Source organism: Meleagris gallopavo, chromosome 2 (genome assembly GCF_905368555.1).
Source record: "Meleagris gallopavo chromosome 2, MGAL_WU_HG_1.1, whole genome shotgun sequence".
In the NCBI taxonomy this organism is placed as follows: Eukaryota; Metazoa; Chordata; class Aves; order Galliformes; family Phasianidae; genus Meleagris; species Meleagris gallopavo.
In genome coordinates, this window is record NC_139405.1 from 104,050,128 (window position 1) to 104,064,149 (window position 14,022).

At 44.5% G+C, this 14,022-nt stretch overlaps 1 protein-coding gene across 1 annotated transcript in view; it reads left to right on the forward strand.

Annotated features, from left to right (window-relative positions):
* RAB10 (RAB10, member RAS oncogene family) overlaps nt 1-13,923 on the forward strand; it is a 38,052-nt gene extending 24,129 nt beyond the window's left edge. Inside the window, exons 3-6 of the mRNA XM_010708027.3 lie at nt 6,051-6,189; nt 8,709-8,798; nt 9,273-9,374; nt 11,521-13,923. Of these exons, the coding sequence (XP_010706329.1) occupies nt 6,051-6,189; nt 8,709-8,798; nt 9,273-9,374; nt 11,521-11,604 (415 nt within the window). The 3' untranslated portion in view covers nt 11,605-13,923. The remainder of the gene's footprint in view (nt 1-6,050; nt 6,190-8,708; nt 8,799-9,272; nt 9,375-11,520) is intronic.
* The last annotated feature ends 99 nt before the right edge of the window (nt 13,924-14,022 follow it).

The following is a 14,022-nucleotide window of genomic DNA, read 5'->3' on the forward strand; positions in this document are numbered from 1 at the left end:
TTCTTGGCTGGGCTGTTGAACTGCCCATCTGCTGAGAAATGCTGCTAGCTTGAAGTATATGGTGGAAAGTAATGTGGAAAGCCACTGGTTGTGGTCCTGTTACAGAATGAGAGTAGAAATACTTAAGTTGGGTGGCGTCTGGGAGGCATGGCACTGAGGAATGCCTTGAAAAATGTTCCTATTTTCAGTGACTGTCATGAGTACAGAGAAGAGAGGGAAAACAAAGGTGCCAGAAAAAAGAGAGAGAATTGCTCTGGGGAATGTTGTTGTTATTGCAGAAGAGATGAAATGCTTTTGAGGAATAGAGAAGCAGGGCTAAAAATTCAGCTGTTAGAACTAATAGCATGCTCTCCAGGACTTGGGATGAATCGCTTTGAAATGGAAACCACAATGCTTAAGCATACTGTAATTCAGTAGCCTTATTAGGGTAGTGTAACAATGGAAAGATTGAATGTGATTTTTCTGATACAGTGAGTGAAATGGGTTCCAGTGGACAAGGAATTGTCAGTGCTCAACGATATGCAGTTTAGATCAGTATGTGTTAGAAAGGGCAAGTAGGATTCCAGGGGGGTAATAGCAGTACTAAAATGAACTGGGAAACACAGGATTCTTAGGGTTGTGAGGGGAAAAAAAAACAAAGCATGCTTTTAAAATAGTGGGTATGGTGGAGATGGTGGGCAGAGGTGGATTTAATTCATGGCCTTCTGTAATACAAAGGCATTACAGGGGCATGGAAGGTGGCATGTGCAAGGCATGAGGAAATGAGGTCAAGCTGTGGAACCCCCCATCACAAGATGTTTTGGTGGCTGTAAATGGGAATTCACAAAAGAACAGCTTGTTTTCCACTGTTAAATATGCAGATGTGATCTCTAGCTGCAAAAGTCCTGGAACTACAAAGGACTGGGGGCTGTGGAACCTCTGGCCTGACCAGGTATGCACCTATGTGTTAGAGGAGCACACACAGATCAGATCTGGCTTTTTCATCCTGTGAAATGAAGGAAATGAAGGCCGAAAGGAAGTGCTGCTGTCGTTCAGAAGTACATAGCAGTAGCAGATGCCAAAGAGGAGGGGAGAACTCGTTAAGGTCAAGGACAGTGGAAATCAGAGTTGCTGGAAACCCACCAGCAGCAGTGAGAGACTTGGAGGAGATCCTGTTCAGCGTAATGGAAATAAGACAGAGAAAGGAAAACGTGGAGGAAAAGACACCCAGATCCACCAGGTATTTTGGAATAGAACTGGAAAAATAAGAGGATGGTGATGCACCCTGTATTGCTATGGCAGAAGAGTTTTGCTAGGAGCCCTCTGTGAAAATTGCTTGCAGAAAGCACAACTGCTTTTTGGTCTCTGTTCACAGACTCTGAAGTGTGATTAAAAAAAACAAGGAGTTGTAAGAGTTAATCCAAAATGTGGATTTACAGGATGTTGGTGTTGGGAAAGTGAACAAAAAACTCAACAAACCAAACACATTGATGCTGGGTAGAAGGAAAAAGCATGCTCAGAGAACTGAAGACATCTATTTTTTTCTTCTTTTTCCACTGCTTAGCTGGCACTCTGATCTTCCCTACACAGGACTTACATGCCCATGTGCTTTCCTACCATCTTTTTGACTGATTATGAATTTTGGAAATGGCTTTACTTCTTTAATATGCAATTCTTAATTATTTAGAGGCTCACAAAGTCAAATATATCGGTGCTTCTTCACCAGGGAGCACATCTATGTGGCTGGAGAGGTTTCTGCAGAGTGAGTTCATTGCAAAAATAACCATCCTCAAGCGAAGGAAGTTGTAGCTGTAGATGTCCCTGTTCATTGCAGGGGATTTGAACTGGATGACCTTTAAAAGTCCCTTCCAGCTTACATGAGTTTGTTATTCTATGAAGTGTGTTACCACTGTAGCAAACTGAATGGTTACGTGTGGGAATTCCTTCTGAAATAGAGGAATTTGCATGGAACAAGGATGGTGGTTCTCAGCCAGAGCTGCAGACAGCTCCACTAACGAGGGTGCAGTTGGGCTCCTTGGTATTTGCAGTTATCCTGGGGATGTTGAAAGGTTCATTTTTGCTGCTGACAGCTTTGGAGGCAATCCACCATGTACACAGCTCAAGGTGGAAGAGTGTGCTTTGGCGTTTTCTGACTTCCTATAAAACAATTGGATGCTTTTCTGATTATAGATCTTTTATGATATTTTTTTTCTGGCAGAAAACCTGAAATTTCCAATAGCAAAGTGTCTACCAGACATGGAGCTCTTGGAGCAGGTGCAGAGGAGGGCCATTGAGATGATCAGAGGGCTGGAGCAGCTCTCCTATGAGGAAAGGTTGAGGGAACTGGGCTTCTTTAGCTTGGGGAAGAGAAGGATCCAGGGAGACCTCAGTGTGGCCTTCCAGTACTTGAAGGGAGCAGATAAACAGGAGGGGGAACGGCTGTTTGTGAGGGTGGGTAGTGATAGGACAAGGGGAATGGTTTTAAACTGAGACAGGGGAGGTTTGTGTTAGATCTTAGGAGGAAGTTTTTCCCCCAGAGGGTGGTGAGGCACTGGAACAGGTTGCCCAAGGAGGCTGTGGATGCCCCATCCCTGGAGGCATTCAAGGCCAGGCTGGATGTGGCTCTGGGCAGCCTGGGCTGCTGGTTGGAGACCTGCACATAGCAGGGGGTTGGAACCAGGTGAGCATTGTGGTCCTTTTCAACCAATTCCATGATTCTATGATTTTTCCTGTATGAAGGAACATCTTTGACCCAGTTGCTAAAGGCACTGAAGTGTACCCGATAGCAGCAGTCCTGTTCAAAGCAGAACTCTGCTGTGCAGTTTAAAGAATATCACAAGAAGAAGCAATGAGACGTCATGAGATACTTTGGGTTATTTTCTGGAAATGTTTTGGCTCAGTGGGCTGGAGACCATTGTTTCAAGCTGAGCCGACAAGACGGATCTTCACAGATCATCAGATACAATCTCCTCTTGTTGCATCCATGTCAACCTTTCGTAAACAAATCATGGTACATTTTAAGGTTTCTTTAGTCTCCGCTCGGTCAGCTGGAAAGCTGTCCCAGAAATTCCTTTCTCTGTTGGTTGGATTCTAATATAATATAGTTTATGCATACTTTAATGTCAGCATGAGAATAATTTACATAGATTTTTTCATCTTTCTTCTGTTTCTCCTTCCCCGATTCCCACAGGACGACCTTCTTTGTCTTCATACTGCAGCTAAACAAACTGAGTTCTGTCTCCTCTCACACAGCAGGGCCTCATTTTCTTTGGCTATCTTTGTAGACTTGTCTACGTTTATTTTAGCTTGGAGAGCTAGCTGGCTTCCACAAATATTTCACCTACATCAAGGATTTAACGCACACCCATAGTTTCAGAGCCTGTTCTTCCACCCTAGAGATCTGAGCAAAAGAATGGGAACCCAGGGCAGAGGGTAAGCCACGAGGTCTGCCGTTGTGCTCTGCCATTTACTCAGGGCGGATTCATCAGTCTTGGGCAGTGAGGAAACCGTAACTCACTTCCTCTGTTTGCTCCAGTCCTCTAATCTCACATCCATTAAGAGTTATCTTTGAATAATGAATGGAGAGATCCATTAAGGAGGAGAAAGGGCAAATAATGCTGAAAAATTAAAACCAATACAAAACAGGTTCTTTGCATTTTCCCTCCCCATCTTGCTTTTTGTCCATTATCTTAGCTTCAGTTGCCTGAGAAAATGCTGGAGGAGTAAGTGAGGCAAGTTGGTGGTAGGTGTGTAGGACTTGACAAGCAGTGAGTAACAGCTATGTGTTGCCAAAGCCAACATCAACCTGAATTCTGTGGTGGTTGTTGGCCTCATATGGCACCCACAACTTCTTTCTTCCTGATATCTCAGTGGTTTTGGTAAGGCTTTAATGAGACTGTCCTGCCTAGTAGAAGCAAGTTAGGGGGAAATGAATTAGCTGAAGGTGCTGTCAAGTATGTACAAAGCTCATGAGGAGAGAAATTATGTGTGAGTAGGAGCTCTCTTGAGATATTTTGATAGGACAAGAGGGAATGGTCTTAAACTGAGACTGGGGAGGTTTAGGTTAGATCTTAGGAGGAAGTTTTTCACCCCGAGGGTGGTGAGGCACTGGAACAGGTTGCCCAAGGAGGCTGTGGATGCCCCATCCCTGGAGGCATTCAAGGCCAGGCTGGATGTGGCTCTGGGCAGCCTGGTCTGCTGGTTGGTGACCTGCACACAGCAGGGGGTTGGAACTGGATGAGCGTTGTGCTCCTTTTCAACCCAGGCCATTCTGTGATTCTGTGATTTTGCAAGAGTCTGTGCCAAGTTTTGTGATAGGAAAGGAAGGAAGGAAGAGCATGGTTATTGTATTAAAGCTAAGCAGGAGAAGATGAAGTTTCAAAGTGCGTGTGGAAATACTGATGATAGGTGGGCAGTTGGACTGGATGATCTTAGTGGTCTTTTCCAATCTTGTGATTCTGTGATTATAATTCAGATTGCTGCTGACTGATTGGAGAATTGGAAAAAGCCCTGTGACGTTCGGTAGAGACAAATGCAGAGTTGTATGGTTTGATGTGTATACCAGCTTACTCAGGTATCAGAACAGACTGCTTAATCGCTAGGGAAGGGAGTGGGATGTGTGACTGGATATGCCAAAGTCTTTGAGAAACTTGTCTTGTATGATGCTGAGCATGGTGTTGGGTCTTGCACCTCAGTGAGACATGGATAAGTGCGAGGTAGTCCAGAGAGCAGCAAGTGAGGCTGTGTGGGTGAGGCCTTCAGCCAGGGAATAAAGTCCACAGAGCTTGGGGTGGCTTGAGGGAATTCAGGGGAGGTGCAAGAGCTGTGTTTGATCTGTAACTGAGGCCAGAAGGGCAATGAACTTCTCTGCAAAAGTAAGGTGAGGATTGAGCCTTAAACTGCGGGAGGGAAAAGCTAAGTATGGCATGGGGAGAACCTTCCAAATGGGACAGAAAGGAGAAGAGAGGGGGAGGGAATTGTTACCATTCAAGCCAGCTGTTGACAGAGGTCTTCAGCAAAACCTCAGCCATCTTCTAACCCCATGTGGGCACCCCGTGGTGGTTTTAGGGCCAGGGATTGGACTGGGTTGCTGAGGTCACTGCTTTCCCAGCAAGGAAATGTGTGTCTGTGGGTCAGCTGGGGAGCACAGTGACTGCCTGAAGTGGTTGGGCATCATTTCAACTTAGGTCAGATTGGGAAACACCTTTGATTCTGGCTTGTGCAAATAGTGCCACTGAAAACTCTGTAACAGTGTAATCTGTAAGGTTTGTATCCTCTGCAAGATGTGCAGTTAAGTCCAAACTCTGAATTTAATGGTATGCAAGTTTGATTAACCAGCTCTCACACATCTCATTCAAAGATACCAAAATGAGATGGGAAAACAGATGCCTTCATTAGTCTTTCATGATTAGTTTTCTTCCTCGCAGAAATCGACAGCTTAGTGTTACAATTGTAGTACATCTCCTAGATGTACAATTTCAGGAACAGAAATTTGTTAGATCAAGTTAAAGCTTTGTAAAACTGATCAGAAAACAAGGTCTGAGTTCTGGGAGATGTTGCATGCTTATCTTCATGGAAAGGGACTTTTTCTGGTGCTGTTGGGTGAAGTCATCGCTTTTCCCAGTTCCAACCTGCCTCCCAATAGCTTCGTTCCACTGAGGCTCAGAAGCCTTTGGGATGCACCCTGAGATGAGAAACTCGGAAAGTTTCTTCTTCTGGGAGGAAGTTTGAAGTTGTCATTAAAAAGAACAAAGTTTAAAATCAACAGTTTCCTACTGTGACTAGATATCAGGTGTGTTGATCGTGGTGAGACACCAGATGACCTGCCACTTTGCTCAACAGATAACTAAGAAGGCAGAAAATGAAGCTATGCAAGCCCAGTTAGGCTGTCCAGTGTCTTTTGTCCAGTTGAACCTGAAACGTGTTCTTTAAAAACGAAAAAAATGCACTCCCCATCAGTAGTGGTGCAATAAAGCACATACTGTGCCATGCACTCTTGGCTTTACAGGTAAACACTGTTGGTTTCTTTATGGCTTGCCTCTGATGTTCACTCTTACCTGTTCTTTTTGCAGGGACACAGCAGGGCAGGAGCGGTTTCACACCATCACCACCTCCTATTACAGAGGTGCCATGGGAATCATGCTAGTATATGACATCACCAATGCCAAGAGCTTTGAAAACATCAGCAAGTGGCTCAGAAACATAGATGAGGTGAGTAAATATGTTAGATCCCAGAGTGAGCAGTCTGCTAGCTTGCGATGTCCTACAGAGCCCAGCTTCTGGTGTAACTTAGCACAGGGCTTTGGTGCTGTTCTTACCCTGACTTATCTCCTGTATGAGCTCAGCTCTCCCTTCAGTGCCACAAAGGGTTGCACTGGGGCTGGTGGTGTCCTGAAATGTCATATTCATGCACAGGCTCTCTGCAGTGGAGCATGCTTGGAGGTAAGGAATACATTTTTGGTAACTGGGAATTGCTGTTTTCAGGAGGAGGTACCACCACAAGGCAGTGTGCAGAGGAACAGCACGAAGCAGTAAGCTGTGGAGGAGCTACAGAATATAACACCTCTGTTACTAAGCTGTTTTATTAGGCTGTGTAGTCCTCAAAGATAGTTAAATATGCTCACCTTTGCTCCCTCTAAACTGATGTCGTGATGAAAGGATCTTCCAGAGCACAAATATTACACTGGGCTTTTAGTTGTGGCAAGGCAGAGATTGAAGTGGGTACAGAAGTAAAAGATGGGGAAAAGAGCAGGCTAGGACAGGAAGAAACTCAGCAAAGAACCAAAGGTAAACTTGAAATCAGGACCTTTATGTTCTGCAGTTGCTGTGTTTAAAGCACTCAGTAGTAACCAGGAAGTGGAGCAATGACTGTAATTCATGTCATTGTGTCTGAGATAGTGAGGTTTTTTTTTTTTGCTGACCTCATGTTTGCTGATCTGTTGCACAGAGTTTTGCTGCTGATTTCAGCTGCATGGTGAGGGCTGCACAATTGCTGCAGTTTTCTGAGGGATGTTTGACACTTCAGGAAGCTTTTTTTGATTATGGAAGAAGCCCCCAAGTGGAGAGCATGTACAGAAATGAGAGGTGAATTCTTCCTTCTGAGTTTCCTGCTCCAGCATTCAGGCTTCCTGCTAAAACGTGTGGTGGGTGTTATCTCCTCACCTACAGGATGATTGGGAAGGATAGTTGCAAATGAAACACTTAATTGCTTTTGTTTTACAAGGAGTTAATATTGCTAAGGATATTCTGTCAATAATGAAGATTTTAGGTAAGGAAGCTGGTGTGAATTGCTGCCCTGTGTGAAGGGGCTCTTCCATAGGATCAGTAAACCCTGATTTAGAAATAACCAGGAAAGCTACAGATGTGTAACGATGTTGCACCTTCCTCCTTGCTAAATACCTGATTATTTAAAGCTCACATTCTGCAGAGTTACATCACACCCTGCACTTTTACCGTGGGGTATTAAAGTTAGTTGAGTTGTTCCTGTGCTGCACAGTTTTATCCATGGAGCCTGGCTGTTTTTGTCTGCTGTGGAAGCAGTTTTGTGTGCGTGAAAAATGAACATTTTTGGTGTCTTATCCTACACAACATCTTAATCTTTGCTATTTGATGGTTCCTTCTCCATATGACCTGAAGGAGAAAGTTGGAGGTGGTTCTCTTCAGGAACGTGGAATGGCTTGTTACTATAAGCAGGAGTATTGGATACACGAATCTCTTGCCTCTGTAGTTCTGTAGTAATTCTGCTGCAAAGTAGCATTAAGACTGCTGGAGTGAAAGTAAATGGAGATTAGGCTTCCCAAGAAGCTTCTCATGTCAGGCCTCAAAGCACTTCAGTTATCCACTTAAGCAATGCTTTGTGCCCTGGCTGCTGGAACTTCTCTGCTAGTCTGATGGATATCCTTGGCATGTTGTTTCTTTATTATGATGGCTGTTGGCAATCTTTCAGTAATAGAACAGCCAAGGTATGTTCTGCTCCTGCAGCATTCCTGGAGAAGCCCTTGGTGCTCTGTTCTGCCTTACAAAGCTGATTCCCTGTGCATGGGGTCCTGTTTTTTGCTGGTTCTTGAGCATGGTGCTCACTCTGCTTCTCCCTTTAGGATGTTTTTTTGTTGTTAGGGAGACTTACCTGTCTACAATAAAGCTATGTAGAGGGGTGCTTCAAACACCAAAAAAAGGTAACAGTGTCAGCTGGAGCCATTGCAGTGTATGGAGCTCAATTGCTGGCAGCTGTAGTGTGGGGATTTGTTTTGTCCTCCAATGTTTAGGCCTTTGTAGCATTGTTTCTATAAATGCATTAATGCTAACATCTCCAAGTGCCAAGCAGGAAGCCATTTATTTTCCCACATCTCTGAATGCAACCCAGCCAACGTTTGACATGCTGGTGAAGGTGAAACTGGAAGAATCTGGGTTGGGAAACAGTGCTTAGTTCTTTTTGGAAAGGAAGACAACACACTTGAGAATGTACAAACAAAAAGGAAAGGGAAAAATAAGTGATATCAGGATGGCGAGTTCCATCTTGATGCTATTGCCATTGTTTCATTGTGCTTCCTGGATATGAACTCTTTAGTCTGAAGGTGGAGTGATCTCTAGCAATCTTTGTTAGGATTCAGGAAATTGCAGGTCCTGTAAGTGTTAGCCTGCACTTCAGGTAGTCTGGAAGTACAAAAGTGCAATAGATAGCTGCTGCTGGTTGGGGGAGATGTGTCAACCTGGCTCTTATCTCATTTTAGCATGCCAATGAAGATGTGGAGAGGATGCTGTTAGGAAACAAGTGTGACATGGAAGATAAAAGAGTTGTTCCTAAAGCAAAAGGTGAACAGGTAGGTGCTGGACACAAACTTGCTTTTCCAAGTAAGCAGATCAGTGCCAAGGGTTCCACTGTTGTTGGGTGGTTTGGATTCCACAGTGGGATATGAGGTAGCTGGATTTGCTGATAGTGTGTAAGCCTAAGCAGCGTGTTCTTAGGAGCTGCATTGTGCTCAACTGCCATGAATGGAATGAGCTCAGCTGCAGTTTCTTCTTTTTGGATAGCTCAAATTCTTTGATTATCCTTTGTGAGGTTGCTTGTCCTGTGACTGGTTTGTGTGATACCTGTCCTCTATGCTCACACATTTATTTGTGGCTCAACACACTTGAATTTCTGATTCTGATGGTTACGTTCCAAATGGGTTTTGGTTGACCAGTACTGCTTCTTCTATGCTGAGAGAATGTTACATGTTTATCATGTGAGCAGCACCAGCTGAATAACCCCACAGGGATAATAACCTTCCTCCTTCTTCTGTTTTTTGGTTTAGATTGCTAGGGAGCACGGTATTAGGTTTTTCGAAACTAGTGCAAAAGCAAATATAAACATTGAGAAGGCATTCCTCACATTAGCAGAAGACATTCTTCGAAAGGTAGGTGATGGTGGGATCTGGTTGGGGGAAAATTTACATCCTAAAATGTCAACTCGTATTGCTTTGGATGTTCACCTGAATTGTTGTGGCTTTTTGCTTTGGTATGCTGAGGCAAACAAGCCCCAAAGGAGGGCTGTGTACTCTTCAAGCTTCAGAGCTTCTAAAGCCTGTTTGATGTTTCATTGCTGTGCAGGTGCTATCTAGAGGAGGTAGTATACATCAAAGAGCCGAGGAATCTAAATTCAGCCCTTAAACTCATTTGATTCACACATAGGGCTTGAAGTTAAAAACATCAGAATGAATTTGGAGGTGAATTGGCCATTCCCTGCCACCTTCATTTGTTCCTGCTTTGTGAGCATGAGTGTTCACTGCTTCCTGTCTCGGATGACCGAAGCTTTTTTTAATCCTGAGGAGACCCAAAGTCACTGGAACCTGTAGGGATGAAACCTGGTTGCTTGCTTTCCTGTGTTCCTGTGTCTGAGTGTCCTCAGATTTCTGTTCTGAGCAGACTGTAAAACTACAGCCAAAGGAATTTAACAGTTTGCAGTGACAGAATCCATTGGAACCCCAATAATTCTGGTGGCTTCAAAAACTTCCTGCTTTAAAACTGCTGTAAGCACTTGATTTCTGGTGTGTTACAAAGCATTTCACTATGGAGATCAAATTCTCACGTAAGGGAATCCTCTGCCTTTTACCATATTTTTCCCTGCCACGTCGTTACTTTTTCTTCAGTTGTGCCATTTTTTTTTTTCACAACATTGTCTAAATGCTCTCAAGTGTCTGCCAGGAAGGGTTTTGATGCGATTGGTGGAACTGGATCTGTCCTTTCATAGAGTCATAGAATGGCCAAGGTTGGAAGGGACCTCAGGGATCACGAAGCTCCAACCCCCTGCCACATGCAGGGCCTCCAACCTCCATATTTCAGAGCAGCCCAGGCTGCCCAGGGCCCCATCCAACCTGGCCTTCAACACCTCCAGGGATGGATGGGGCATCCACAGCCTCTCTGGGCAGCTGTTCCAGCACCTCACCACTCTCATAGTAAAGAACTTCCCCCTGACATCCACCCTAAACCTTCCTCCCTTCAACTTTAAACCATTTTCTTCCTACTTTGGTTCAGTGATTGGCTTGTTTTACCCTCTGCATTTCATGGGAAGTCTTGCTCAGGTTAAATTGCAGCTGAGAGAGGAAGATGGCTCACCAGGTCTCCCTGGTGGTTGGTTCTCCCTCCTGAATTGCACCACATGCCATCAAGAGGGCTGTCTTTCCTGAGAAACCCACTGTTCTGTTGCTGGATTGAGCTGGATATGGATCTGCAGGTGGCTCTGAGGTTGATTTTTTTTTCAGTCAGCTTATGTTCTCCCATAGCCAAAGACTTGCTTAGCACCTTCCTGCTTACCATCAGCTCCATCTCCAGCACTGCTGACCCTCCTGGCCTTTGCATTTTTACTTTGATCTCAGTGCCTTTCTCTGAATAACGAGGTAGGATGGGGAGCAACCCTGTTGCAAGGCTGTGAGGTAGGGAACGAGAAGAGGAACAAAGGGTACTAAACTGCTGTATTCTCAGGAATGTATAGTTTTAATTTTCTGGAAATAGCCACTGTCATCTGATCAAAAGCACCAGGGCAGAGTTTGACCTAGCCAAGTTTACGTGCCATGATGCAGATGAGCCTGTTGTGTGCACGGCCTCAGCGTCCTGACGAGTGGAAGGCAGATGCTTTTGAGCAGCCCTTCTTTATCCATATCCTTCTTTATCCATACTCTGTCACTTCTAAGGTCATCAGTTTGCATAACTCAACCTGCGTTTGCCGTGCGCTGTGATTTACTCACTCTGAGTGTCAGTTCTAAAGGCAGAGTCTGAATATCATCCCTATCCGCTTTGGAGTGCTCTGAGTTTGAAGGCTTTTCCCAGCTTTTCAAGTGTCCATTTGGAACGACGACAACAAAAACCCATAGACTTGTTTTGCACAGCTGTGCTGGCAAAGGGAGGGAGCATTCCTCGTGTCCTTGAGAGCATTTTGCCCATCACTTATTCGGGTTATTGTGTGGCAGCATCGATCTCGACGTAAGCCCCTACCTCTTCTGCTCTGAACACTTGGACTTCCAAAGGTCTCAGGAGCTCTCTAACCTTCTCGTTGTTTCATTGCAGACGCCTGTAAAAGAGCCCAACAGTGAAAATGTAGATATCAGCAGTGGAGGTGGGGTGACAGGCTGGAAGAGCAAGTGTTGCTGAACGTTCTCCTATATCACCAATCGCCATCCACCGCCTCTTTTTTCTCGCTGCAAAACAAACCACTCTGTCCGTTTTTAACCTTAAGCCAATGTTTTGTTCCTCATCTTAACGAGCTCCTGTCTCCCTTTGTTCTCCCTTGTAGGACAGCTTGCATACTATAATTTCCTCAACGTGTGTAGGAAAATCATCTCCGTGAGTTCATTTTTTAATGTACCTGCTCCACTTACCACTACGTTTTGGTTGTATTATAGCCCCTCTCCTCCCGACATTAAAACATAGAGCAATCGTATTCAACTCTCTTCTGCAAATTGTATAAGAATAAAAGTTAGAATTAACAATTTATTTTGTACGACAGTGGAATTTTCTGTCATGGATAATGTGCTCGAGTCACCGTGTTCACTAGATGCATCAGCAAAAGAGCCAGGAAAACACTCATGTTCGCCTTGAGTCTGTGAATGGGGTTTCTTTTGTCCTGTGCCTTACGTGGAAAGGAACTTTTATTTTCACTTTAATTTCTCTTCTGGTGGAAGCATGTGCAGGAGACATACCATCCATCCCCGACCATTTCCAAGTACCCAACTCTTTTGTGATTGCTTTCTGTAACTGTTGGTGTCATGCATCGAGGACAAAGGGTGGTGCAAAAAAAAACAAAAAAAAAACAAAAAAAAACAACAAAAAACAAAACAAACCTACTACTACTACTGCTACTACTCCATTTAATCTGCTGCGTCTCCTTTTGGTGATCTCGCCATTCGGAACTGTTCCTGCTGCCGTTTTCTTTTCTCACTCGCAGCTCTTTCCTTTTTGCCTGCATGCTGCTTTTATTTGCTTTCCTCCATGGTGTGATGTGTTAATTAAAAAGGATGGCAACGTGGTATGTTTGCCAAAAATTTAATACAAAGCACTGATTTAGCTTTCAAGGTAAGATGTTGACGATACCTACTAATTTCCCTCTAGCCAATGTCAGTTCACTAGTATATCCTCTCTCCTCCTGCATAGCCGTTGGGTTTTATGATATGGAAGAGTTATTTGCATGCACTAGTTTTCTATGGAGGGTGATGTGGTTGTCTACTTTATGTGTATGAATATAACATGCGATTCCCAAACTGACAGCATTTAACGTGAACTTTTTCAGTTCTCTCTCACCGTTAGCCGCTCCAGCAACGAGCTGTTGGGTAGCCGAGCACGAGGCTGAGTCAAACTTAGGTTAGAAAGGAATAATAGCAACAAAACGAAGACAAAAGTCGGCAGTTTAATTTATTACCTCCCCCCAAAACCTCCCGCTTCCCGAGCCTCGCGTTTCTCTCCAAGCTCACATTTGTCCGCTTGGGTTTTGGACCTTCTCCAGTAAATAACGTAGCGGGTAACGCTGATTGAATTTTAATGAAATGACAGTGTTTGAACGTGGAAATCCTAGTTCTGAGCCGCCTCCCGTGTAGGGATGTGGCCACGCAGCTCCCTGTCCCATCTGGCTCCACCTTCTGCCTAAACTGCACTTTCGAACGTTATATCAAAAAGGGAAAATGGAGAAAACAGACATCTTGTTATTGTTGTTGTTGTTTTTCTTTAATATATAACCTTTCTTTGAAACGTGAGCTTTTTATTTGCTCCTGGGGCTTGGCTCCTTCTGTGTCAACCCATCGGGACCCTCTGTAGGCGCTGTGCTGGTGGCTCCCACCCCTTACACCCAACCTCGGCACCGCCGTGACCTCGGCCAAGTCTTTAAACCCAAACATCGCTACAGGTTCTGCTTCCCTTCATGCAAAAAAAAAAAAAAAAGAAAAAAGAAAAACAACCTGAATGTTGATCACGTAGCTTGGCTTGGCTTGGTTTTTAGTGGAGTGCAAGGCCCAGCTGAGGAGGAGCGAGCAACCAGAGTCAGTTCAGATGCTAAAACCAGTAACAGCATTGGTTTTTAGATAGACCGCTCTAGCATTAACTACAGCCTGGGGCAGGGGTAAGAGCTCAGCCAGCCTGGGGCTGCTCCTCCTGGCGTGGCAAAAACGTCACTTAATTCAATTGGTCCTGATGAACTAAACCCCAAAGCTGATCCGTTGTATGAGGGGCCGGGGTGGAAGCCGCGCTTCGTCCGATCGCAGTTGGATGGTGGAAAAAACCAAACAGCATCGACTTCAGGTCTAGGATTAACTCCCATGCCTACAATTTTTTACTTAATCTTTTAATATTTTTGCTATTCCACTCTGGCTTTTTATTTAAAACACATTCTTTTGTACCACTTAACTGTATCAAATTGTATAAAAGATCACTGTCCCATTCTTGGTCATACCAAGAGCAAATAAAAGCTTTTATAAACTTGCACTGGTTCCTTCCTGGGCCCCTCGTGTCCCGCTGCGTCCCCCCCAGCTGTGACCGTGTGCATGTGGCAATAAAGCCTTCCTGCTCTAAGGAACGGTGTTC